This window comes from Rattus rattus, chromosome 9 (assembly GCF_011064425.1).
Source record: "Rattus rattus isolate New Zealand chromosome 9, Rrattus_CSIRO_v1, whole genome shotgun sequence".
NCBI lineage: Eukaryota > Metazoa > Chordata > Mammalia > Rodentia > Muridae > Rattus > Rattus rattus.
Window position 1 is genome coordinate 91,873,330 of NC_046162.1, and position 26,838 is coordinate 91,900,167.

Sequence of the window (26,838 nt, forward strand, 5' to 3'; positions counted from 1 at the left end):
GAGCACCTCCTGCTCACCAGGAAGATCAGAAGCACTTGCTGTTGAAGAGGACCTAAGTTTGGTTCCTAGCACCCACATGACAGCTCACAACCATCTATGACTCCAGTTCCAGAGGACCCAGTGCCCTCTTGCGGCTTCCAAGGCCACTAGGCACTCACACAAAGTGCAGGCAAAACAGCCATATGCATTAAATAAAAATAAAATTTTAAATTTATAAAAAAGGGGGATGCTAGCTGGGTGGTGGTGAGCATATGCCTTTGATTCTAGCACTTAAGGAGGCAGAGACAGGTGGATCTGAGTTAGAGGCCAGCCTGGTCTACAGAGGAAATTCTAGGACAGCCAGGGTTACACAGAGATACCCTGTCTTGGGCGCCGGGGTTTCCGGTGCTGGAGAGAAGACTTAGTGGTTAAGAACACTTCTAACAGCCTGAGCCTTGTGGCTCCAGGCCCAGGGCCGCCATGGCACCCGCCCCCCATATGATATAAAAAATAACATTAAAAGATAGATTGCATAAAAGTTGAAACTAAGGCAAACAAATTGAGCAAAAATCTTTAACATTAACTAGGCTTCACTAAAAGCAGTTCTGAAGAGGGATGTCAATTTCTTTTCCTGTTATGATTTAAAAAAAAAAAATCCCCTGACAAAAGTCAACTCTAGGGAGAAAGGATTTACGTCCACCACCACGGTTCAGAGTGGCAGGGCAGTCAGAGCAGCAGGAGCCGGACTCGGGGAGCTGTGAATGCTGTGCTCAGCTTCCTCCCTTTTATACAGGCCAGCACTCAAGCCCAGGGAGCGGTGTCGCCCACTTTCAGTCTTTCAGAGGCTTAGCCTAATCAGTGGTCACACAGGCCTGCCCAGAGGCCGACATATCCTGACAGTCCCTGCAGAGTGAAGTTGTTTCTAGATGATTTTACAGCCTGTCACATGACAACACTACCCATCGTGGGATTATTTAACCTTAAAGCTGCTAAGCATCGTGCTGCGGGTCTCTAATTCTAACGACTTCATGAGGATTGCTTATTCGAGTCCTGCTTGGGCTACATAATGAGTTTGAAGTCACCACATGTCGAATTTTTAAAAAAATTTTTTACAAGGGTCTGAATTAGTATTATTGGTAGTATTTGCCTAATAGCACAAAGCCATAGCTTCAGTCCCCAGCGCTAGAAAGAAATTAGAAAAACAAGTGGCTATGTTAACACCAGCAGGCAGGAAGCTGAGGCAGAGTGGGTACAGAGGAAGCCTGTCCATGTGCCCCGATAGAATGCTCGTTAGCGGGTACAAGGCCGTAGGTTAGATGCCCGGCAACATAGACAAGAACGAGAAGCAAGCCAGGGGTGGTGGCGCACACCTTTAATCCCAGCACTTGTGAGGCAGGGGCAGGTACATCGCTTTAGTTTGAGGCCAGTCCGGTCTACAGAGCAAGTACCAGCACAGCCAGAGCTACACAGAGAAACACTAGGGGAAATAAAAAAAAAAAGAGTGAACAAGGAAAGTGGTGGAAACTTATCGAGCAGACTGCGTAGGACAGTAAAATGGCTGAAAGGAAGGTAGGATAAGTTACAGCAGCACACTGATCTTCTGAGTATTTCAAGACTGGGTCTTATTATATGGCCCTGGCTAACCTGGAACTCACTGTGTAGGCCAGACTGACCTCCAACTCACACCGCCTGCCTCTGTCTCTCAAATGCTGGAATAAAAGGCGTGCACCACCACACCTGGCCTGCGGCTTTTTTTGTTTAACTGGTTTTAATGTGTGGGCACACATGTGGAGGTCAGAGGGTCACCTGCAAGAATTTGTTACCTCCCTCTCCTGTGTGAGTCCTGAACATTAAACTCTGACAGATGCCTTTACCCATTAAGCCGTCTCCCTGATCCTTATTTTATCTTTTTTTTTCTTTTTTTAAGATTTATTTATTTATTATATGTAAGTACACTGCAGCTGTCTTCAGACACACCAGAAGGGGGCATCAGATCCCATTACAGGTGGTTGTGAGCCACAATGTGGTTGCTGGGATTTGAACTCAGGACCTCTGGAAGAGCAGTCAGTGTTCTTAACCACTGAGCCATCTCTCCAGCCCCATTTTATCTTATTTCAAAGATAGGTTTATTTTATGTATATGAGTGTTCTACCTGTATGCTTGTGCACTGTCTGGTTCCCCCACAGAGGTCAGAAGAAGGCATTAGATGCCCCTGGAACTGAAATTGCAGATGATCGTGAGCCACCCTATTGATGCTGGGATCCAAACCTGGCTCTCCCGTGGGAGTGGGAGTGCTCTTACCAGCTGAGCCATCTCTCCAGCACCCTCTCCTCTGAACCTATTTATCTTTTTATAACAGCCTCATGGGTCCCAGACTGGCCTTGTGTTCCTCATCCTCCTCCAACTTCCCTGTGCTTACCCCAGCATTTCAGTTAAGACACAGCCCTGAAGACTGTGTGTGTGTGTGTGTGAACATAAAATGAAGTCTGACTTTCTCCAACAGAAGGAAAATCTGTTTTGATCGCCTGCTTGGCCAATGAAGATCTTACAGTTTATATGGTGTACGTTTTCCATAATTATAAATAACCTGCATCTGTAGCCTAAAAGTTCGAGCGAAATATATTTAAAGTAAAAGATTAAAACATGTCAAAAAAATGTTGCACCAGTGTTGGCAAGGATATGGAGAAGTTGGAAGCCCTGGGGATGGCTGACGGGAATGTAAATGGCGTGGCAGTTTGAGAAGCAGTCGGTTCCTCCAGAAACAAAGTAAGCATAGGGCTCAGCTCTGGGTTTACCATTGTAAGAATTAGGGCTAGAGAGATGCCTCTGGTTAAGACTCAGGACTGCTCTGGAAGAGGACCTGACCGCATCACTCAACTCACAACTACCGGTAGCCCAGCTCAAAAGGGATCCAACACCTCTAACCTCCAAGGGTACCCACACACGTGCACATACATCCACCCCTCACACACACACACACACACACACACACACACACACACACACACACACAAACTACACATAACAGAAGTAATAGATCCTTTTAAAAAAAACCGTGGCTCTGACCTGCACACCAGTGTTCATAGCATCACCTCCAATGACGGACAGCTGGAAACCCTCATGTCCATCAAGGAGTAAGCTAGAGTATGTCCATATAAAGAAGGATTGCTCAGGTTTAAAGTAGAAAGAAATTCTGGTAGGCGATGAGGTGACTGAACCAGACTTGACACTAAGTGAACTCACTATGGTATGAGTTCAAGACCAGGGTGGGCTAGAAGACCTTGCCCCCAAAACGCAAAACAAAATCTTTAGTAAATAAAAGGAGGAATAAAAATGTACAGTCTGGGGGTTGGGGATTTAGCTCAGTGGTAGAGCGCTTGCCTAGCAAGCACAAGGCCCTGGGTTCGGTCCCCAGCTCCGAAGGGGAAGAAAAAAAAAAAAAAAGTACAGTCTGTGTAATGAGACTTTGTCTTTTTTAAAAAAAATACAATGCCTACTCTAAAAAGAACATTCTTTTTCATGAGTTGGGAGGCAGGGGAGGGGAGTGTTGCCTGTCATTGTGCTCGAGAAGCCGGTACAGGAGACTGAGCTGATGGCAGTTAGTGTGAGCATAGACATTTCCCCACCCCACCCCACCCCACACACACGGTGTTAAGGATTCCATTCAGGGCTTCCCAAGTGTTAGGCAAGAGTTCAAGCATCTAGCCACCTCTCCAGCCTTCCCCCAGCCATAAATGCGATGGGCGTTTTGTCTGCATGCAGTGCCCGTGCAGCACTTTCCTGCCTGGCGCCTGCAGAGGTTGAAGGAGGACGTTGAATTCCTCGTTCCTCAAAGCTAGAGTTACAAACAGTTGTGAGCTGATACGGTGCTGGAAATGGAAGCCAGGTCCTCTGCAAGAGCAGTTAGTGCTCTTAACCACTGAGCCATCTCTCCAGCCCCACCTTTTCCCCTTCAGTTGTTTGTCTGAGGCAGGATCTCACTGTGTAGACCAGTTTGGCCTGGAACTCAGAGCAATCCACCTGCCTCTGCTGCCCTCCTGAGTGCTGTGAGTAATGGTATAAACTACCACCCCTAGCCCCTGTTATATTTGCTGTCTGTCTCTATTCCTGAGCCTTTTTTTTTTTTTTTTTTTTTTTTTTTTTTTTTTTCATCATCCTAGCTCCCATCTGGTGGGAAGAATGGCGTCCAGGGACTGAACGAGGTCACCAGGGTTGCATGCAAGTACTTAACCTGTTGAGCTCTCTCTCCAGCCTGTAAATTATTCCAAGATTTTAAGAAATTTAACAAATGAAATATCACCTCGGTACCTTATTATCTATTCAGATTCTCCAGTTATCCTCCACATTTCACTGCGAGCTGTTTCCTCAGGTTCAGGATCAGGAGTCTTTTGCTTGGACTGGTTTTCTTTTTAATGCTAGTAGAAAAGGCAGAGGGTAGGGCTAGTGAGACGGCCCAGCCATTAAGAGCACTGGCCGCTCTTTTGCAGGTCCTTAATTCGATCCCCAGCACCCACATGACAGCTACAACCATCTGTATCTAGTCCAGTGGGATCCGGTGCCGCCTTCTGGTGTGCAGACATGCGTGCAAACAGAGCGCCCATATCCATGCAAAAGTGAATAAATCAATCTTAAAATAAGCAGAAGGAAGGAGTTGAGCAGGCAGAGCCAGCTGTCATGATAAAAGACAGGTTTATGTAATCAGTTTGTTTCCTTGGGTGTAGATACCTGTTGAACTTTGGAAAAACTGTCAGCCTTGTGTATCCTGGCTACAAATAACAGCCTCCTTTGGGGCTATTCACAGCCTGTTCCCTACATGGGTTACCCCAAGAGGCCTTAGAGACAATTTCCTGGTGGCTATTCAGGTCTGAACTCAGTGTTGTCCCCAGTCTGGGCCCGACAGGGGTGCCTTTGGGAAGCCCCAGGGGACAGTGGCCACCTCATGTACATCCACACCAAACTTCAGACTAAGGAACATGTGGTTGAAACCCTGCATGTAGCCCAGCTCAAGTTCCTTGGCCTGACTAGAAGCTCCAGATCTCAGAGAAGTGGGGCTTCCCCAAGTTTAATGCAGATGAATTTAAAGACATAGTAGCTGAAGGCCATAGAATGAAATATATTCCCAGTTGTCCCCTGGATAAGTGGCAATTCCTCCACTCCTGAAGGCTTCATTGTTTGTGCTCTCAAAAACCCTCTAAGTCATGTTCAGGAATAAATTCCACATCTGTGCGTGTGTGCATGTGGGGGGTGTATGATGATTTTTTGTACGCGTGGTCTGCTCCTGTTCCATCCCATCAGGAGGCACAAACACTTGTCTTATTTGAGAGGATAAGTTGTATGATTATGTGATCAGCATTGCATGGTTACCTGAACTCTACCAGAACCCCACCTCTTCTTCCCTTATAGTAACTGACAAACTGGAGAAGTTTGTTTTCTTTTTTTTTTTTTTTTCCCACGTGGAAAGGTTTAATGAGAGAAGAGTAGAAGAGAAGTAAAGGAGGAGGGAAGGGTGTGGAGGGGAACGGGAAGAGAAGGGACCAAGGGGAAGAGGGCACAAGAGCAGAGAAGAGAAAAGCAAAGAGCAGGAGCAGGAGGGCCAGAAGTTTTGTTTACTAAAGGCAAAGTCCCCATGCGTCCAGGCTGGATTCGAACTTGCTGTGTAATGGAATCTGTCCTTGAACTGGTGATCTTCCCTCCTCCACCTCCCAAGCATTAGGATTACAGACCTGGGTGCCAAACCCACATACAGAAAAAGGTTTGAGATCACGTCTTCCTTTTTAGCAAATGACATTCAGTGATATCTATTGCTAGTCTTTGCCACGTTGTTGGCTCCTAGTTGGGAAATAATTTGCTAATGTCATTCGTTTTGTACACCTTTTCCTAAGACTCTAACAAATTCAGACATGGTGAGAGTCACCAAGATTTCTGCCTGGGAAACCACCTGCACCGGGAGCTCTAGGGCTGCAACTATGCATCTAGTCGGGACTTGCACGCCCCCTAGTGGCAAACTGAGGGCATTATCTCACTAAATTATCTAAATGCACTCTGAGGGAATGGGGCTGGGTGGTATGTTGCCAATTCTTGGCCAAGGCCTTAAAACTAGGTTGTGACACCTCTGTGCTCTCTTTTCCCTTACCTAATGGCCACCTGGGTTTGTCCCTGAAGAGCACATGGCCACCATAAGTGAAGTTGACCTCTGTTTTCATCAAGCTTAATTAGAATTTGGCCATATTTACTCATTGGCCAGTCTGTGGCTGCATTCACACAGGGCAGAAGAGTCACTTAGATAGAGGCTGGCCAGCAAAGCCTGAACGGCTTCTATTCTGAATGTTTACAGGAGTCAGTGGAGACAGTGGTGTGGCTTGGTAGGCACTGGGGTCCACAGGGTGGGAGAAAGCATTGGCCTCCACACATGCACACACAAAGCAAGTATATAAAAGCTGGGTGTGACAGTGCACACAGAATCCTGAGGATCTCCAGTACCCACTGCACATGCTCTCTGATGAGGTCTGAGAGCCACATGGATCTGTGGGTAGAAATACAATAAGAAGACAGTGTGATGCTGTGTCTGTTTAGCAGAATAATACTAGATTCACCCTTAAGGCCCCCGAGCTCCCCAACCATATTTCTTAGATAAATTTACAGTAATCGGCATTTGTCTCTTCCTGTGGAATGGCCCTTAAATCTGATTGGAAAGTGGCTGGTTATTCCAGGGTATACATGACATTCTTATATCCATTGACATATCTTGCCACACTGGTCATCATTGCAGCTTACAGGGCTCACAGCTGGGTGAGAGTGTTAATGATGTCCTACTGTCCCTCCCATGCAGCCTGCCTATCACCTCCTGGTAATGTGACAGCTAGCCAGTAAGAAGGATGCATCCTGGTCAGTGCCAGCCTGACTTCTCCATAGCCTGTGGCCAACGGGTGTGGTGTCTTCAGCAATAGTCCTACCACCAAGTCCTCATAGGCTACCAAGAACAGTGGCAATAGCTAGATTGTCTGGGGGAGGTCTTAGGACACCTCTGAAGGTGTACCTCAAGGAAAGGCATCCCACACCTAGCTTTTTATTTGGCAACCTATGGCTAGCCCCTGTGTGAACTCCCATTAAACTCTTTGATGAATGTATGTGTGTGATTTTGTTGTTCTTTTATTTTTTTGAGACAGAATCTCACTTTGTAGCCCTAGTTGGCCTGTAATTCACTAAGTAGACCAGATTGGTCTCACAGATGTGCCTACCTATCTTAGGGTTTTACTGCTCTGAACAGACACCATGACCAAGCCAAGTCTTATAAAAGACATTTAATTGGGACTGACTTACAGGTTCAGAGGTTCAGTCCACTATCATCAAGGTGGGAGCATGGCAGCATCCAGGCAGGCATGGTGCAGGAGGAGCTGAGGGTTCTACATCTTCATCTGAAGGCTGAAAGTGAAAGACTGACTGCCAGGCAGATAGGGTGAGGGTCTTAAGCCCACGCCCACAATGACAGCCTACTCCAACAGGGCCACACCTCCACATAGTGCCACTCCCTGAGCCGTGTATTCAAACCATGACACTGCCTTTGCCTCCCAAGTAGTTTAATATATATGTTTGCATATTTAAGAAGCTTATAAAATATTAGGCCTCCATATAGCTTTTTCAAACATCCTTAGTGCTAGTTATCCCTCTCTCCCAACCCCCTCCTCTGCACTACCCTCCCATTGCCCTCCCCAATGAAGCTTCCCTCTCCACTACCCCCACCCCCCACATCACCTTTAAGCTCAGAGACCAGGAAAGGTCTGTGAGGAAAGATGGCTAGAAATACTGTAAGAGCCAGGGGTTGAGGTAGACCAGAGAGACTCTATCTTCCGGGTATGACAAGACTTCTGAACTCTCGAACTCACAGAAGCTGTGGTTGCCGTACGTGATCAAGTCAGCATGGAGCGGGAAGTGACTCGAGGCCCCATCCCTCGCTGAGGAGCCATTGACAGCTGGTGGCCTTCTGGAAGAATGAAAGCCAGGTTTCTATGAGTGACTCCCGGGAGGTATGGATGCACAAACACACGTGCACACAGCACAAATGAGAGCCAGTGAGCTATAGAAAGGGGGGACGCGAAGTAGGGAGGGCGTAGGGCAGATTGGTTGTGAAGGTCCCTAAGTTTACCTCCACCGCTTGAAAAGCACGTGCCTTGAAAAAACCTAGCAGGTGGTGGTAGCACACACCTCAAAACCAGCACCAGAGAGGAAGGGGCAGATGGATCTCTGTGAGTTCAGGGCCAAGCTAGTCTACAGAGCAAGTTCCAGGACAGCCAGGGCTACACATTGAAACCCTGTCTCAAACCCTCCACAGCCCTGAAAAAGAAAGAAAACACCTAATGCTGGAAACTAAGTTTGTTAACACATCTTTAACCCAAGCATTCAGAGCAGCAGGATCCCCGTGAGTTCAAGGCCAGCCTGGTCTACATACTGTGTTCCAGGGCAGCCAGAGCTACACAGTGGGACCCAGCTTCAAAAAACAGGGACCGGGGAGCTGCCTTAGAGAGGGGTGCTCAATGGTGAAGTGCTTGTTTGATGGGTCAGAGGCCTCATCTGCATCCCCAGCGCTGGGGCTTCTGGGACTGGGATTAAAAGTATGCACCACCAGGCCCTGGCTAATGCAACTTTCAAAACCTAATTCCAGGAGAGCCAAGAACAGAATGGTGTTGTCGTTCAGTGCCCCTGCCCTGCCCATCTGCCCATACACACACCAGTTCCTCAAGGCAGTCCAGGACCACGAGCCTGGCAAAACCATGCAGTTCCAAAAATGGTTCTAAGTCTCCCTGCTTCCCCGGAGCCAAATGCCCCAGCACTGACAGGACCCTAGCATTGGTTTCATTCTGAAGTATGAATCTGTCTGTTTGTGTGACCACAGTAGTTTCCAGATCTCACTATTTCCCAAAGCACCAGAAGCTCGTGAATCAAATCTAATCTTACACCTGCGTTCCTTCTCAGTGACACTAAGGGACAGTCTGCAAGTGGCAGAGGAGGGACTGAGACACAGCCTGGTTTTAAGGAACTTAAGGTCCAGTGAAATTATGCCCAGGAACATGTTCAACGTGGAAGGGGACAAGCTCTCAGAGCCAGAGTATCACAGACGGTCACAGGTGGCAGCGCCATCAAAGAGAGGCAAAGCAAAGGTGACCATCAACTAAGCCTTAAAACACACAGGAGGGCGGTGTGGGTTAAATGGTGAGCAAAGAGAACTTCTGTGCAGCTCCTGTCAACGAACAAAGCAGCCAACCTCACCAGAGCCTCGACACCCTCCTCCTCGGGCACGTCTGATGCCAGAATTCCCTTCCGCCATCAGGAATACCGATGAGATCTCACAAATTAATCTCACAAATTAATCCTGCCCCACCCCCCTTTTTTTTAAAGCGAGAGTTTCACGTAGTTCAGAATGGTCTTGAACCTGCCATGTAGCTAAATGTATGCCTTTGTATCCCTGATCCTCCTGCCTCTGCCGCTCCAGAGTTGTGATTAGACATGGACCACCATGCTCGGCCTGCAAATACTTTTGTTCAGGAATCTCTATTCCTGATACATTTAGTATACAGAAGCATTGCGTGTGATTTCGCCAGCTACAAGGCTGTGAGCCCCGTTTGCTCCTTCTCGTTTGCCTCTGTAAGTCCAGTCACTGGGCCATGCACTGACCCAGGTTTTCAGAAAGCAAAAGCTGTATTTGTAAGTCCCGTGCTAGTGACACTGGGAAGGGGTGACATCACTGTACAGTGTGGGTTTATCACAACCCTTGAATACACTGGTTTCACACAGTGTGTGAGCTGGGCTTTTGTTGCTTTGTTTCATTTTTTTAATGCAAAGTCGTGATATTCAAATAATTTACAAAAGGCCTTAAGCACAGTCTCTTCCCAGGAAGACAGGAAAGTCACTGAGCACCGGCTTCTGGTGATGACTGCAGATTAGCTCCCTCGCTCTCCCTCTTCCCCTCTACTCCTCCTCTAGGACCACTTGCACCATAAGATGAAATGAATTCCTCAAATTAATAATTTCAGTTCTGGGATTGGAGAGGGGCTTACCACTGCACCGTGAAGAAGACCTGAGTTCGTTTCCCAGCGTGCACACTGGACAGGCAGCAGCTGTAGCGCCTGGGCATTTAACATTCTCCTTTACTTTAGTGGGCATGTACTGGCAAATGCCTGTTTCCTACAGAGAGAGAGAGAGAGAGAGAGAGAGAGAGAGAGAGAGAGAGAGAGAGAGAGAGAGAAGGAGGAAGAGAGAAACTTTAATCTAAAAAAAAAAAAAAAAAAGGAACCAAACAAAAAACGTGATAGCCCGCACCTTTCATCCCAGCACTCAGGAAGCAGAGGCAGGTGGCTGTCTGTAAGGTAGGGGCAAATGTGGTCTAAAGAGTGAAGTTCAGAGCTCTCTAGAGGACAGCCAGGACTACATAGAAAGACCCTATGTCAAAAATTAAAAATGAAGACAAAAGAACCTCGGATCTACTAAAGGAACTGTACACAAGACGGCAGCTGGAGAGATTAGATAGCAGGGCCTTCTACGGGAAGCATTTGGCCTTGAAATTTATCTCCAGATAACAAACTCAGGTAGGTACACTGCAGTTACACTGCGGCTGCACACTGCCATGCTCTCTGGGTAGATCCCTGCTGGGGCCCCACACTTCTGAAGCCACAGTTAGGATGACTACATGGTCTGCACTCCATACATTTACACGGCCCTGCCACTCCTTAGAGCTATTCCAAGTGCTGGAAGGTCCAGTGTGTCAGGCCCTTTTCTGAATATAACTGGGTACAGTGACCCCAGCTGTCCAGGCCCCCCAGGGCCCTGACCCTGGTCTGGAGGGGACTACAAACCTTAGGAGGAAGGGCACTGTCTTGACCCAGGAACGCAGGGGAGGCCTGAACTAAGCACCGCTCACACCCTTATAAAGATTCCAAGGCTAGAGGTGCAACAGCATGGTATTCTTTCCTTGTCAACTTCATGATCCGAACAAATACTGAGTCCATTTCCTTTTTTTTTTTTTTTTAAGATTTTATTTATTTATTATATCTAAGTTCACTGTCACTGTCTTCAGGCTCACCAGAAGAGGGCATCAGATCCCATTACACATGGTTGTGAGCCACCATGTGATTGCTGGGAATTGAACTCAGGACCTCTGGAAGAGCAGTCAGTGGTTTTAACCACTGAGCCATCTCTCCAGCCCCTGAGTCTGTTTGCTAATGAGTTTTGGGCCCTCCAAGGACTTCGCCTTCACACGAGTGGTTTAGAAATGAGAAAGAGGGAGGCTGTACACACACGTAGAACTTCCTGAGCTGAAGGCAAGGGGACAACTTTTCTTTCAAGCCTTACCTCAAATAGACTCCTCAGATAGCCTAAGTTCCTCTGGTACCTGCCTTGTGTGTGTTTGTGTGTGTGTGTGTGTGTGTGTGTGTGTGTATGTGTGTGTGTGTGTGTGTGTTTGTGTGTGTGTGTGTGTGTGTGTGTGTTGTGTATGTGTGTGTGTGTGTGTTGTTGTTTGTTGTTGTGTGTGTGTGTGTGTGTGGGTGTGTGTGTGTTGTGTGTGTGTGTGTGTGTGTGTGTGTGTGTGTGTGTGTGTGTGTGTGTGTGTGTGTTTTTGTGTGTGTTTATGTGTGTGTGTGTGTGTGTGTGTGTTTGTGTGTGTGTGTGTGTGTGGTGTGTGTGTGTGTGTGTGTGTGTGTGTGTGTGTGTGTGTGTGTGTTTGGAGAAATTCCTTTGGCTGGGCGGTGGTGGTGCACACCTTTAATTTCAGCACTCGGGAGGCAGAGGCAGGCAGATCTCTGTGAATTCAAGGCCTGCCAAGGACCAGCTTCAGCTTGGGAAGGGTTCCTGAGAGAAAGCAGCCAAAGAACAACTCAGAGTCAATAGTGGGGTACAAGCTGACAGCCTTTGTTCTGCTCCTGACAGCTTTCTGAAGATCATGCACTGGAGACACAAAAGCTGCAGATTCCTCCTCAACAGAAGTGGACCCCACTCTAGAGTTACTCACATCCATGATCTCATGATGTAGAGCATCCACATCCAAAGCCAAGTAAGAACAGCTCTAGTGCCCTTTAAATGAGACTGAATTTTAGACCAGGCACATTCAGAGGTGTTACACCCCAAGGGGCTTACACAGACCCAATGAAACAGGCAGTGCACTGACCCTAATATTTTGAATTTGATTTCCCATAAATAGAACGGCTTCACCTAGAGTATTAGCCTAACCTGGAGTGCTATTGACTGGATAACTGATCTATATGATATGCTGTGTGAATCTCTTCATCCAAAGGAGTAGTGGATAATGCAAACCTGGAAATCACACACACCTACTGAGGCTGTGATCCCCTATATCCGGGCTGTTACAAATCTTTTGACTCTCTTGAAAGACAAAGTGGCTCTATGCAAAAGCCTCTATACCAGAGTTAGAGAAACATGAGCTAGTAATGTGGAGTAGGTCTCTCCTGGCCACCCAACTGGAGATGACTGATGGCTTCCAGGACCTCCGCTGTTTCGTCAGGAGAGTTGGAGATCTCTGTTGGGGATCTCTGTATCACTTTTGATGACTGGTCTCTCTCATCTTCCTTTCCAGGAGGAAACAAACCTGTAGAAGAGTCACTACCATGATGGAGAGGGGTAATGCATATGTTAAGGCTGTAACGAGTTTGATTGGCAGCATATCAGTGGTCCATTGTTATAGACCTAGGAAAGAGGCAAGGGTGTTTGAGGAATTTAGTCCTGGAAGAAATCCTTTGACTGGGAAGTCACCCGTGTTTCATTAAGGGAAGCAGAGGGCAGAGTTGAGATTTATTTATTTTGTCTGCTTTAGGTAGCTGAGGAAGAAGATACCGTGCTAATTATGTATCTGGGATAGGAAATAACGACTTGCCTGTGAGAAAGAAACTGGCTTAAGTAAATAGTAATATTTTATTTTTAAAGATTTATTTATGTATGTGAGTGTATATGTGTATGTAGCTATCTTCAGACATAGCAGAAGAGGGCATCAGATCCCATTACAGATGGTTGTGAGCCACCATGTGGTTGCTGGGAATTGAACTCAGGACCTCTGGAAGAGCAGTCGGTGCTCTTAACTGCTGAGCCATCTCTCCAGCCCCATTATTTAATTCTTAAATAATAAAATAATTCTAGAGCTGGTCCTTGTCCTGCAGATGTCATTCTTGTCTGACTAGGGAAGGGGGCTTTACTCACCTGCCACCACTGCAGCCAGCCACCTTGCATGTCTATCTGAGCCTGGCAGTTCCCTCTTCTCTGCATGTGTGTCCCCTTGGCTGTGTGTTACCTCAACCTGGCTGGTGGCAACAGGTGGGGTGCCATCCACCGGAGGAGAAGAGGCAAAGGTGCCTGGTGGTGCCTTGCCAGCAGGGCCTTACTTAGGTCCTCCATTTTGAATAGGGAAAAGCCCTTGTGCAACCACATTGCCACCATTACAGGCCATTGACTGTGTAAAGTCAGCACAGAGATGGACAAAATCTCTAATATTTCCAGAATGCCTTGTAAGCCCAAGCAGGTCTCTGCAGGTTTTATTGGTATTTTCATAACCTAATTGTCTCACAATATACTTGCCACCTCTTCCAAATCGAAAGCAACACCAGGATGGGGTGGCTTGTCTTCCCATTCAGTTTCACTTTCAGGAACAGCAAGATTTGCCTGTAAGGCCTTCACCCAGGCAGGGTGGGGCTGACGGTGGCAGCCTTAGCAAAGGCGTAGTAGTTTCCATCAAACTAATCAAATTGGGAGTGAATTGGCTTCACCTTCACGGAGGCCGAGCTAGAATGAGGCAGATCATCAACTGTTTCGTCTTTAAGGTTTGCTTAATCATGTTTCACAAGAGTGTACTCAGGGATTTCTTCACCCTCATGTGTCTGCACCCACTTGCAAAGGTTTTTACCAACCTTATGCCATGTATCATGGCTCAATGCCTCCTTTTCAGGGAACCTTGGATTAACTTTCTGTATGTACTCCAAGAATTATTAGGAAAGTCTTGTCTGCATCGTGACATCTTTCTTACCAACAACCTTTTTCAAATACCTTAACATATACTTCTCTGCTTTTTGCTTGACCCATTCTTATTTACCAAATCTTTATTCCTTTACCCAGCTCTCTCTCACACTGGGAGGTTCAAGACACCCTAAGTGAAATCTGTCCCAAACCAAACTTACCCAAAATATTTACCTTCCCTTGTCTCAGTCCCTGTTCCTGGCACCACCTGCCAAGGACCACCCTCAGCTTAGAGAGAGGTTCCTGAGAGAAGAGGTGTTTGAAAGCAGCCAAAGAACAATTCAAAGTCAATGGGGGGGTACAAGCTGACAGCCTTTGTTCTGCTCCATACGGCCTTCTGAAGATCTCCAGACAGCTCAGCTCTCACAAACCAAAGCCCAGTCTTTTATTTATATATCAATTCAATTGTCCATCCCAGGTTCCCCTTTGATTATCCCACCAATCAGCATTTTTTTTTAACTTAGCCAAACTTGACCCCTAGGAAAAGTCAGCAAACACATTTGTTTTAACATTGCAAATGAATTCAGAGATCTGCCTGCCTTTGTAAGCACAGACAATAAGCTAGTTGGTTGGGATCCGGCTCTGAGATCAGCACATTTGGGCTTCAGTTTGCTCTGTCCCAGGCTGACCTTGGTCTCAGGAATCTGCCTGCCTTTTTAATCTTTCTAACAAGCTGGCTAATAGTACAGCTGCCTCTGTTCTTTTAGGTCTCTGAAACCCCTCACATAATTCATATCACGTCCTTATACTTTGCACAGTTGAGAAATTATATTTTTTTTAAGCTCATGTTTTCAGAGTTCTTTCCCACAGCCTTAGGGTTGACTTGCAGGTCACAGCATTAGTTTTTTTGTTTTTTTTTTTTTTTTTTTTTTTTTTTTTGGTCGTGTCTCGTGCTGTCTCTAATTATCATGGAGTCATTAACCTTGATAGAGAGGACATTCCCCGATAACCTTGGCAGGGAAACAATTTCCCCAAAGAGCAATATGAAGTAAAAAGTATATATATATATATATATATATATATATATATATATATTTATTATATTAATTTCTTTTTTTTTTTTTTTTTTCGGAGCTGAGGACCGAACCCAGGGCCTTGCACTTCCTAGGCAAGCGCTCTAACCACTGAGCTAAATCCCCAACCCCAAAAGTATATTTTTTATACAAACAATCCTCACACCCAGCACCTCTCAATACTCAAGGAGCCTATGTTCTTCTGGCTCTGTTCCAGGGGCAGAAAACCATGTCACACTGTCCCTTCCTAGGCCAAGCAGGACAAACAGAGCCAGCCTGATCTACAGAGTTCCAGGACACCCAAGACTACACAGAGAAACCCTGTCTTGAAAAACTAAGGAAGAAAAAAAAGGGAAGGAAAGGAAGGAAAGGAGAGAGGGAAGAAGGAAGGGAGGGAAGGAGGAAGGGAAGGAGAAAGGAAGGAAAGAAGAAGGAAGGAAGGAGAGAAGGGACTTTGGAGTACCTCTAAAAAGTTTTAGACACTGGACACTCATTCTTTGGCCCTGAGGTCCTGAGCAAACCACCTGAGAGTGGAACTCTGTTCTCAAATGGTCATCTACTTAGACTTTGCCCCTGTTGTTTTCTCTCCACCCTGCTCACTGCCCTCCTCACCCTGAGCGGTTACCTCAGAAACTGGCACCTGGCTTTGTCTAGGGTTTAACTTCCCCACAGCTGTTTGTTTTCCCACATTCCTTGAAACCAGGTCACCTGCCTCCCCAAGGCCACATCTGAGGTTAAGGCCTGGCTCTGCCCTCCCCCACCTGCCTCTGTTGTTCCCTCAGGGTGCTTGGATTCTCTGTGCATTGACCACATCTCCAGAGATCCTCCTCCTAGAGCATTGCAGCCAGGCCTTGAAGGCAGAATATCCTGACACCAGGAATACTACAGTGCCTCCTAAACGTCCGGCCCACTGACATCCTGAGCAGGGCCTCAGCCATTTACTTCTCTACTTTCTCTAGTTACCAGTGCCTGTGGCCTCATCCATCCCTGTCCTCCTTGGGTCCCACAGTCTATTACTTCAACCACTTGTTCGACTTCTTCAGCTCACCTTTATCTTCCTGACCACCCCCCTCCCAGATGCATCTAACATGCTTTCCCTGAGCAGACCCTACACTGGAGGAATCTGCCTAGGAGACTGGGCCCCCAGGTCAAGAGCCATCCACCTCAGCACTGCCAACTCTGCTGTCCTGGTACTATGGTAGCCACCGTTGGGCACACAGACTACCCTGCCTAACCTTAATCTTTGCTTTCCCTTAGGTATACTTCCTTTCTTCCTCCTCTGTGGACAGAAACTTCAAACCCATTTAGACATCGTAGTCTTCGTTGAAATGGGCACACTGGAGCAAGGTGCCCATGACTTAATTCCAACACTTGGGAGGCAGAGGTAGGGTGGATCTCTGTGAGGTTCAGACTAGCCTGGTCTATGTAGCTAGTTGCAAGCCAGACAGGGTTACATAGTGAGAGACCATCTTTAAAAAATACAGGGTTGGGGATTTGGCTCAGTGGTAGAGCGCTTGCCCAGCAACCAAAGGCCTTGGGTTGGTCCCCAGCTCGAAAAAAAAAAAAAAAAAAAAAAAAAAAAAAAAAAAAAATACAAAAGAAAGAGAAGGACATATTTGGGTCTATTTCTCCACCTCTTCCTGACCAGTTGTCTACACTCTGCCTCCATTTCCCTACCTTCTGATTCATTGTTCTACAGCCATTGGGCTCCTGACTCATGGTGCTGGTGGACGACACACAGTGTTAACTGTGACACAGCTACCCCATTCCTCCCTGTGACCATTATTCTCTTGGTCATCTCCTCCCATGACCCTCAAGATTCTGTATGACCTCTTAAAGCGCTTTGCTCTCTAACCTTTGTCAAATGATATCTTACAAATCTAAACCAGGTTCATCCAACTGCCAGTCTGCTCAAGGTCTCTTTGGTTGGTTGGTTTGGTCTGAGACAGGCTCTATGTATCCCTATGCTTGCCTGTAATTCTATGTAGACCAGACTGGCCTAGACCTTACAGATTCTGCCCACACCCGGCCCTTTGGGACTCTGGTTCAAATGGTGCAGGAGATTAAACGAGGGGCTTCTTGAGGGCAAAGCAAATGCTCTCTATTTAGCAGCACCCAAGCCCTAACTATGCTCAGTGTCTACAAGAACTGAATTACTTCCCGTGTCTCCTAATCTCAACAAATAGTAGCCCCCATCTTGCCCCAGATATCAGGACCCATCAGATAAAATTATTATTCCTGGGCTAGAAAGTGATTTTGGAGCCAGCGAGAAAGCCCGGCTCCCAGCGCTCCAAAACCGCCACTCTGCGCTCTGGCTTCACTGGTCGCGGGTCCCAATACGGAACAGAACCAGCGAATGAAAGACACAGGACACAGGGAACACCACCGCACACAGCCCCACGCTTCGCACGCCCATCCGTGGACGTGGACCGCACAGAGCCCCGCCCCGTCGCGCGGTCCACCCAGCAGCCAATGGAAACCGCAGGTAGGCCGTCACTCAAACTAGAGCCCGGGTGCCCCGCTGTCCTACGCCCACCCGCGAGCCGCGTCTGTTTCCTCCACCTCGACCAATAGACACTGCCAACGTAAGCCGGGGGCCGGACGGCGCGGCCCACAGCGCGGGCGCGGGGCTTCTAACCACGTCGCAGTCTCCTAACGCAGGCGTTGTTGGTCGTGTCTCAACTGACGGGAGGTAAAATGGGGACCGTGACAGCCAGGCGCTGCGTCGAGTGGCTGCTGGGCCTCTACTTCGTCTCGCACATCCCCATCACGATGTTCATCGACCTGCAGGCGTTGCTGCCGCCCGAACTCTACCCGCAGGAGGTGAGGCTCAGGGGTCCCCACGTGGCCATCCCGATTTTTGTTGGCTCCGTGCCTGACTTCGACTCCAGCCGGCGGTCCCAAGCCGTTGATCACCGCTTTGTTCTTTTCAGAGCAGAACTGAGGGTGCAACCCAATGGTAGGGCGCATATCTAGGAGGTCCTGGCTTCGAGCCCCATGTACTCGCCAAACCTTTGCAAATCCTTTACCTGGGTATACTTTGCTCCCATGGTTCTACCTACAGCACGTGGCTGAGGGAAGTTGCCTGGGTGAACCAGTGTCTGTCACTTGTTGGATCTGTTGTGTTTGGATGGGCTCTAAAAGTCCAGTGTAATCCCAAGGGCGGGGGGGACCCCACGTAGAATAAAGTGACTGAAGGGTTAGCCCTTGGTTCGTGCTTCATAGCAACCGTACACTTCTAGGTCTGGATCTAGCTTGAGCAGCAGTTGAGGAAATGCCGCTTTTTCAAGTCCGTTGTTTAAATTGAGTTTGAAGATGAGCTACCATTCCCTGCGCATTGGAGAGCATTCTTTGACCCAAACTTGAGGGACCTCACCACTTTATCTGGATCTGTAAACTCCATAGAATTCTGCATGCTTCTCCAATCTGCTGACTGACTTATCCACCTAAAGATTTGATTTTTATCTCTAAAACGCTCTTTAAATTTTTCTTCTCTGCAGGGCAGTTCTTAATCCATAAATTCTCAATGGTGTCTGCAAATGACGTGTGCGTTGTGTCCTCTGAGAGGGCATGGCACTGGAAATGTCACCAGAGTTAGGATCAGCAATGTCACCCCCATTCCCTTAAGGTTTCTTTTTGGTTTGTTTGTGGAACCACACACTTGTGAAGACCTTTGATCCACCAGAGAACCCGTAGGTAGTGTGTGGCAAGAGCACTGGTCTGTGGAGCTGCTTTCCCAAGAACTAACTGGCTGCCTATCTGGGCGTGTTGAGGGCCCTATGGCTCCTACTTTTACCCCCCTAAAATAATAATTGTTCATTTGAGTACACTGCAAGAGGACCTCTGGCCAGACCAGTAACTGACATACCACCTGTATGTACCCACAGCTTTAGATTGTAAAGTCGAAGGCTCCTTGGTAAAAAACATTTGCCAGCATGCACGAAGCCCTGGATCAAATCCCAGCATCAAGTCAGTGTGTCTGCCTATCATGTTGTAGATTTGTTTCACTTCTCTAAAACATTGTCACAAATGCAGTGGCTTACTTTACCCCAACCTTACTCTTAGGCTGCTTGGAGGTTAGAAATTTAGAATGGTAGGTCTTGAACTCAAAGGCAGACTCTGCTCCTTGCCTCTTCCAGTTTCGTGGTGGCCACCAGTGGGTTTGCAGAGCTGCGGATCACACTCAAAACCTCACGCTTGATATGCACACAGTCTGCCCACTGAGCTACAGGTCTGGACCTTTCTTAGGTTGTGGCCCTTTCATTGCAGTCTCTGCAGGTCATCCGTTATATTGTGACTTCATCTGTATTCACATCTCTCTGTGCCTTTCATAAGGTCACTTGTAATTCATTAGGACCCACCATGTAACCCAGGAAACCTCCCCTTTGAATATCCTTCTATACATCTCTGGTCCTGTTGGTCATGGGTTAGGACATGATACCTTTGAATGCTGTCCGTCTGCTGCCACAGAAGGACCGGAAAACTAAAGAGGCAATCAAAACTTGCCCTAGCTATAGCTGGCCGTGAAGAAGGGGAGTCACCACTTCTTTGGGGTTTGGTAGCAGTGGTGATAAAACCCAGGGCTTTGCATATTGAATTGAGCTGTACTGGATTTATAGGCATCACCTGGTTTGAGTGATAGACAGGTTTTTGTTTTTTTTACACTAGGGCCTCACTCCTTTGAAAAGCCTGCCTCTGCTTCCCTGGCAATTCCTGGTTTATCTTCAGGCTGCCTGTATCTGTCCTTGCTCACCACTCCTGAAATACTAAATGTGACCAGCATCATTCAGACCACCATTTAAGCATTTTATTTTTGTTTGTTTTTCAAGATGTCTCACTGTGTAGCTCTGGCTGTCATGTAACTCAGTATCTAGACCAGGCTGGTCTCAAACTCACAGAATTCTCCTGCCTCTACCTCCCAAATACTTAAAGCTTATTGCACCATGCCCAATCTCATATTTGACCTGATGAACTTTGAGCTTCCTGTTAATAACTTTTATTCTCATGTTGTAATTGTCATCTCAGAATAATGTTTACTGCCTCAGTCTGTTAACCTAGGCCCAGTCCTGGAAGCGTCTAGCCTCTGGACAATCTAACCTAGGCTCAGCCTCTGAGACTTCCTGCTGAATAAGCTCACCCTTTCTAGCTCTTTCTGAACTCTCGCTGGCCGGTTCACTCAGCCGTTCTGGCTCAAACTCCTCTCAACCAGACTTCTCGGTCTGGGCCTCTCCTGAGATTATCTGTTTGGCCTTAAACTGACACTGGCAATCTGTTCTGACCTGGCTCCTTCTCATCCTCTGACTACAGTAGCTTGTTCTCTCTGCAACCAGTCTCTGGAAAACTCTCCCAGTAAACCCGCCTCTCTCCTTCCTCCCTTTTCTCTCTGCTCTGTCTCAAGTGGCTTCCCTTCCCTTTCCTAGTGAGTTGGGCAGATCCTATTCTGTCAAATCTTTCTCTGATTCATCACTTTGCCACTCAATTAGGTATCACTTTCAAACATAGGTGCTTCATTTTACAAACTAAGTTTGCCTTCGTTGTTTGGGATGAGAGGTGAGTTCTGAGGGTGTGTCTGTACTCCAGCCAGAGGGAGTAAAATTGTGTGCTAAGAGCTGAGCTACACAACGGCTAGAGACCGTTTTCATCATAAATAACAACCTCGGGGATCACAGTGTGATCAAATATCCTACAACAACTTCCAGCATAGGGATGTAGTCATGCACATGGTGCTAGGTTTCATGTCTAACCCTTTACCTCTGTCCCCTTTTGCCTTTTGCAATTTATTACCGTGTGTGGGAGTACATGCTGCAATGCATATATGGAGCTCACAGGACAATTTGTGGGTCAGTTCTTCTCTTCTTCTACCTTTATAGGAGTTCTGGGCATTGAATTCCGGTTACCAGGTTTGTGTACCTAAAACTTTACCCAGAGAACCATCTTGCTGGCCCTGCCTTATGTACTGGCCCAAAACTGTGCATTTCTGTTGTTGATTATTAAAAGCATAAGCCTGCAGCACCCTGCCTTGGAAGGCCATCCCGTTCCCCTCTTGTTGCTTTTGGATGGAGGAGTGATGATTTTGTTGCTTCTCCATGAAGAAAATAATAGTCTGTGACTTGAGTCAGCCTCAGGGTCCTGAATGCTACCTGAACTTAAAAGAGTTCTGTGGAACTGCAAGACCGTCTCTATAAAATAGCAAAGCAGAAATTTACAACTGCCCCTTCCCAAGAACAGTAAATCACTAAAACGTATTATCTAGAGGTTTTTTCCTAAAAATGTAGATGGCCTCGGCAGTTGGACTGAAATTTGCAAGCTAAATTTTTTTTTTTGCTGTTGTTTCAATCAAATCACATGAGCTAAATAAAAGCCATTCTGATACAGCTAAAAGACTTGAGTTTGGGTTTAAATAGGAAAGATTTTGTAGTATCTTTCGCAGCTGAGAGAACCCATTCTGTTAAAATAAGAAAAATGTGTGAGCCTGTAGGTCTGCAGGATTCAGTAGCCATGAGTTCAAAAAGATGTTGTGTCTCAGGTAGGGTGTAGTGGAAATGGAAAGTTTCTTCTTTTCACCTTGGGGTTGGGGCTTAAGTGAAGAGCGGTCGCTTACATTGGTTAAACTGGAGCATCCTCACTGACAAGCCAGCAGTTCGCTGCTGGTGCTGTGGTGCTGTTAAGGGTCTGGCTCAGAGCCAGGCCCTGGGCCTCCACTCCTGAAGCCCCCAGCACCCTGCTGGGGACCTTGTCTTTGTCTTCCACGCACTCTGTCCAGGCTGTTCTGGCAGCAGGTAGGTGGTAGACCCCTATGGGGGCCAACATATTGGGAGTGGGGCAGCCAGCTTTGCAGATCTTATCCTACAACCTCTCAGCAGACCTGCGGAGCAGGCAAACCGCAGACATGGTTTATAGGTATGGTTTATTCACATACTCCCCTCTGAAGTAGATCTTCCAAGCGAGTAGCTGTGAAGTGAAGCCCTGTGTGCTGATGCACAGCTCTATTCCCAGCACCCAGGAAGTGGAGGATTAGGAGTTCAACGCCAGTCTAAGCTAGAGAGACCTGTTCTCAAAAAACAAAATGCAAAGGAAAAAAAAAATACAGTCTAACCTGCTAAATTTACAGATGAGGAAGTGGAGTCTCCAGAGGGCTGATTTAACCTTTACTGCCCTGAAGAGTGCTCAGGAGGCAGGGACATTGCCAAGAATGGAAGTTATATGTGCTGATGCCTATGACCCCAGCAGCATCTGGATGCTTAAAAGCTCTCCTGGTAACAAGAGCTTTTCTGTGTTTCACAGTAGCCAGCCTGTCTTTGCTGTTACTTGGTGTTGGTTTGTTGGTTGGTTTGTTTTTGAGATAAGTCTCCTAACCTCCAGCTAGGCTTGCCTTGAACTCCCCCACCCCCATCCTCCTGCTTCATCTTCCAAGTGCTGGGATTGCTATGTGCCACAACACTAACAGCCTTTATCTTTTGATTAAAAATTAACACAAAAATATCTCTAGATTTTCCATTATAAGATAAACACACTGAAGCTGCCTTTATCCACCATATCCCAACACTTAGTTGGCTTTGAAGCTGTAAGAGTGCCACCTCCAGGCTATTTTTTGTAATGTTAATTTGTTTTTGAGACAAGATGTCACTAGCCCAGGTTAGCCTCTACCAAGAATGTAGCTGAGGATGGCCTGGATTCAGGATGAATGACAGCACCCAGCCCCTAGCTTCTGGCTCCTCTAAAGCACAGGGTGGGCAGCTGCAGTCTCACCTGTAAGTACGTCATCGTGCATCTGCAGCCTTTGATTTGCTAGGTTGATGGTGAGGAACCAGACTGCTGACTCCAGCCCTGCGAACCTAGATGCTGTACACTTGTTCTTCCACCAATGCCCAGCTGGTCTTTTAAAAGATAAATGAGAATAAATGTATTTGTAATATTAGGATTAAAATGCCCATAATAATAATGTCTCCAGAGAGGTTAGATTTACTTCCTTCTCCCCTCCCCCCAAGAAAATTCAACTGGTTTCTGCATTTGAAGTATCTAGCTTTTGGACTTGGATATGCATTTAAAATATCAGGATGGGTTTTTCACTTCCTTACCAAAAACTGATCGAAGAATGTAGGTTGATGTCAAGGCAACACATGATTGGACAGTAGAGAGTGGGATGGGGACAAAGTTTTTGTAAGATGGTAGAGAGGAGGGAGGAGATCGAGATGGAGTCTAAGTTTACCTTGTCTAGGTGGGTGGTTTATATCTTTATCAACTGGAGTGAATTTATTGTATAGATAAATTGTGGATTGAGAATTTAACATGTAAATCTAATTGCTAAATTACAAGTTTCTGGAACTTTGATTCTACTGGGCTAAAGAGGACAGTGCATGAAAGAGATGGCTGAGAGGCAGTTGGAGCATGGGGATCTGGTTCTGTTTGTGCTGAGTGAGAATACACAGGGTGTGCAGAACAAGATGTGTGTGTGTGTGTGTGTGTCAGTTGTAGTAACTACCGCCTAGGGGACCTCGCAGAGAGGATGGCTAAAAGGGAGACAGCCAGGAGTGGGCAGCTTGGGGACCCCATGGCAGAGGAGCAGCCAGAGCGAGCAGGTCTGGCTCGAGGGAACTGATAGCTAATGATCCTTTTTAATTTTTCTACAACAGAGGAACAGCATCCTGAGTAAGGAGCTGACTCTGTAGCTCTAGAGTAACATGCCCAGGTTTGTGCTATCACAGAGTTAAGAACAAGTACAGTTGCACTAAAACAGGATTGGAAAAGCCAAGAAAAACTTACTGTGCAGAGCAGGTGACATTTGAATTATGGTTAGTTAAGGTTTTTTTTTTTTTTTGTTTTTTTTTTTTGGTTTTTTAAAGAGATTTATTAATATTATGTGAGTACACTGTAGCTGTCTTCAGACACACCAGAAGAGGGCATCAGATCTCATTACAGATGGTTGTGACCCACCATGTGGTTGCTGGGATTTGAACTCAGGACCTCTGGAAGAGCAGTCAGTGCTCTTAACCACTGAGCCATCTCTCCAGCCCAAGTTAAGTTTTTATTAGTGACCACCTAGGCCAATGGTTTTCAACCTGTGGAGGTAACCTTTTAGAAGTCTAATGACTTGCTCACAGGGGTTGCCTAAGAACATTGGAAAACAGATAGTTACATTATGATTCATAACAGTAGCAAAATCACCACTATGAAGTAGCAACAAAAATACTTGTATGGTTGGAGGCCAACTCAAAACGAGGAACTGGGGGTTGGGGATTTAGCTCAGTGGTAGAGCGCTTGCCTAGCAAGCCCAAGGCCCTGGGTTCGGTCCCCAGCTCCGGAAAAAAAAGAAAAGAAAAACAAAAACAAAAACGAGGAACTGTATTAAAGGTCACAGCATCAGGAAGGTTGAGAGTCAGTGCTGTAGATGTAAGAGCCAGCAGAGTTAAGTGACTGCTGCCACCAGGGCTGCACAAGGGACTCTTAGTCAAGGACATTGGTGCACTGGAGCCACTGAACCTGTGCGGGCCACGAGGCCATACTCACTGTAACCCTATCTTTTTCCAGTTCAGCAACCTGCTGCGGTGGTACTCTAAGGAGTTCAAAGACCCTCTGATGCAGGAGCCCCCTGTGTGGTTCAAGTCCTTCCTGTTTTGTGAGCTTGTGTTCCAGCTGCCTTTCTTTCCCATTGCAGCATATGCCTTCTTCAAAGGTTTGTACAGTGCGGGAAATCTAGTTTTGCCCAGAAATCTCTTGGAATGAACCCCTGTAGCTAGAAGGATCTGGTATCCACTAGCACATGTGTCACCAGAGACCATTAAACGAGGCTCAGCTGATGTCCTAAGCTGGGCTGTCTCAGTAATCTGAAAGTCCCTCATATGAAACCTGAGGCTAAGGACAATCTTGTTCTCTTATTATCCACTACTCACAAACATGTTTTCTTTTATCCTTCGCCTGACTTTCCACCTAGATTAGCATATTGCCTTATGAGTGGGAAGTATCAAGCTAATCCTTGAAGAACTTAACTGCTCATTTATAAGTTATGCTCATTTATAAGTTATTCCTGGGGTTGGAGAGACCGCTCAGCAGTTAAGAACACTGGCTGCGGGGTTGAGGATTTAGCTCCGTGGTAGAGCACTTGCCTAGCAAGCGCAAGGCCCTGGGTTTGGTCCTCAGCTCTGAGAGGAAAAAAAAAAAAAAGCAAGAAAGAACACTGGCTGCTCTTACATGTTTGGTTGGGAGTCTAGCCTTTAATGGCTGAGCCACCTTCCCAGCCCTACTAACTGCTCTTCTAAAGGACCTCAATTTGGTTTCCAGCACCCATGTGGCAGCTTGTAACCACTCCATAACTCCAGTTCCAGGAGATCCAATACCCTCTTCTGGCCTCAGGACACTGGACACTAAATACATGCAGGGAAAATGCAAACAATAAAATGTATGCCTACTTGTCATCATATGATTAGTGACTTTATGAAGTAGCTGTGCCTGCCCTTGGAAACTAAGCTTATAGAATGGACAAGCTTTTATCTCCCTGGGATCCTACCTGTGAATCACTTTATGGGTAGCGGGCAGACTGTGACCAGACTGGCTGATGGTTGCTGCCTCTGTTTACTGAGCTTGATGCCAACCCTTACCCTCTCTGAACTGGGTGGGTCCTAGCCGTCATGTAAGCTTACCTGTTGAATAGTGCAGCACCTGGTTTTCATGTGCATAGTCTGAGTTTCCACAAAGGAGGCAGAACCATTGAAGTGAGAGGAGCAGACAAGCAGGGATGATGAGGCAGAGCATGTCCCAGACACCCATGAGGTCGCCACACCTCTCAGCCTAATTACCCTGTTCTCTTCCTCTGCTTCAGGAAGCTGCCGATGGATCCGAATCCCTGCAATCATCTATGCGGTTCACACCATAACAACTTTAATTCCAATCCTCTATACGATTCTCTTTGAGGATTTCTCTAAAGCCGTTGCTTTCAAGGGACAAAGACCTGAGAATTTCCGTGAACGACTGACCCTCGTAGGTGTCTATGCCCCCTATTTAATAATCCCCCTTATACTCCTCCTGTTCATGCTTCGGAACCCTTACTACAAGTTTGAGGAGAAAAGAAAGAAAAAATAAGGGACAGCCACTAGCCTGGTAGGAAAGGAAGATCCCACAGCACAGTTGCCTTTTGGACAACACAAGTTGCTGCAGCATTTGAAACACCAACAGCAGTGCATACGAACAAGATAGTGGCAAGGGCCATGCCAAGCCTTCACCTTCCAAGGGCTAAATAGGCCACCAAGTGACAGCAAAATGGTGCCAAAGCTCTACCACAGCACTGCTAAGAACCGACAGCTGAGAAGCCGGATAGCTCCTGACCTAGAGTGCACACACCTAAGTCCTCAACTGGACCTTGATAGCCAACAAATGGGAGCAGTGTCTTGTCTCTTTAGCACCTTTAACATGGTCTCCGGCCCACACGAGTCCAAGCCAGAAATGGGTCACAGTGGAAGAAAGGCACCTCCATTTCTATCTTGAACAGATCACCTGGTCTCTGAGTTATTCTGGCGCTAACTCCATGAACCGCTCTTCCACACGTCTGTCCCTACTCTGGCATCTCGCACCACTGGGCTCCACAGTACATCCATTTGTCCTTCACGTTCCTTCCAGAGTGAGGGTAACTGACTGTCCAGTGAGTGTCGCTATTTGTTCCACTGGCTCTCCTTACAGAAACAAAGAGCAGCGGGTGCGAGGCAGTGCTGGTTTTGCTCACAAGCCATATTGCTGTGGTTATTACTGTCTGACTTGTGTGTCCAGTCCAAATAAAGGTAGCTGCTGATCACTGCCTGGTTTGTTGTGTGGATTGGGGGTGGAGTGGGGTGGGGGAAGTTGTAGA

The 26,838-nt window shown here is 46.9% G+C and overlaps 1 protein-coding gene across 1 annotated transcript; it reads left to right on the top strand.

The window, feature by feature from the left end:
• The first annotated feature begins 17,564 nt into the window (after positions 1 to 17,564).
• Positions 17,565 to 26,786, top strand: Tmem97 (transmembrane protein 97). Its single transcript, XM_032912567.1, has 3 exons — positions 17,565 to 17,825; positions 24,531 to 24,675; positions 25,819 to 26,786. The coding sequence occupies exons 1-3, from the start codon at positions 17,700 to 17,702 to the stop codon at positions 26,076 to 26,078; spliced, it is 531 nt and encodes a 176-aa protein (XP_032768458.1). The 5' UTR covers positions 17,565 to 17,699; the 3' UTR covers positions 26,079 to 26,786.
• The last annotated feature ends 52 nt before the right edge of the window (positions 26,787 to 26,838 follow it).

Bases quoted from the DNA above. Each gene is read 5' to 3' on its own strand.
- Tmem97 (XM_032912567.1), top strand. From the start codon at position 17,700: ATGGGGACCGTGACAGCCAGGCGCTGCGTCGAGTGGCTGCTGGGCCTC. The intron at 17,826-24,530 runs GTGAGGCTCAGG...ATCTTTTTCCAG, and splicing joins CCGAACTCTACCCGCAGGAG to TTCAGCAACCTGCTGCGGTG. The intron at 24,676-25,818 runs GTTTGTACAGTG...CCTCTGCTTCAG, and splicing joins AGCATATGCCTTCTTCAAAG to GAAGCTGCCGATGGATCCGA.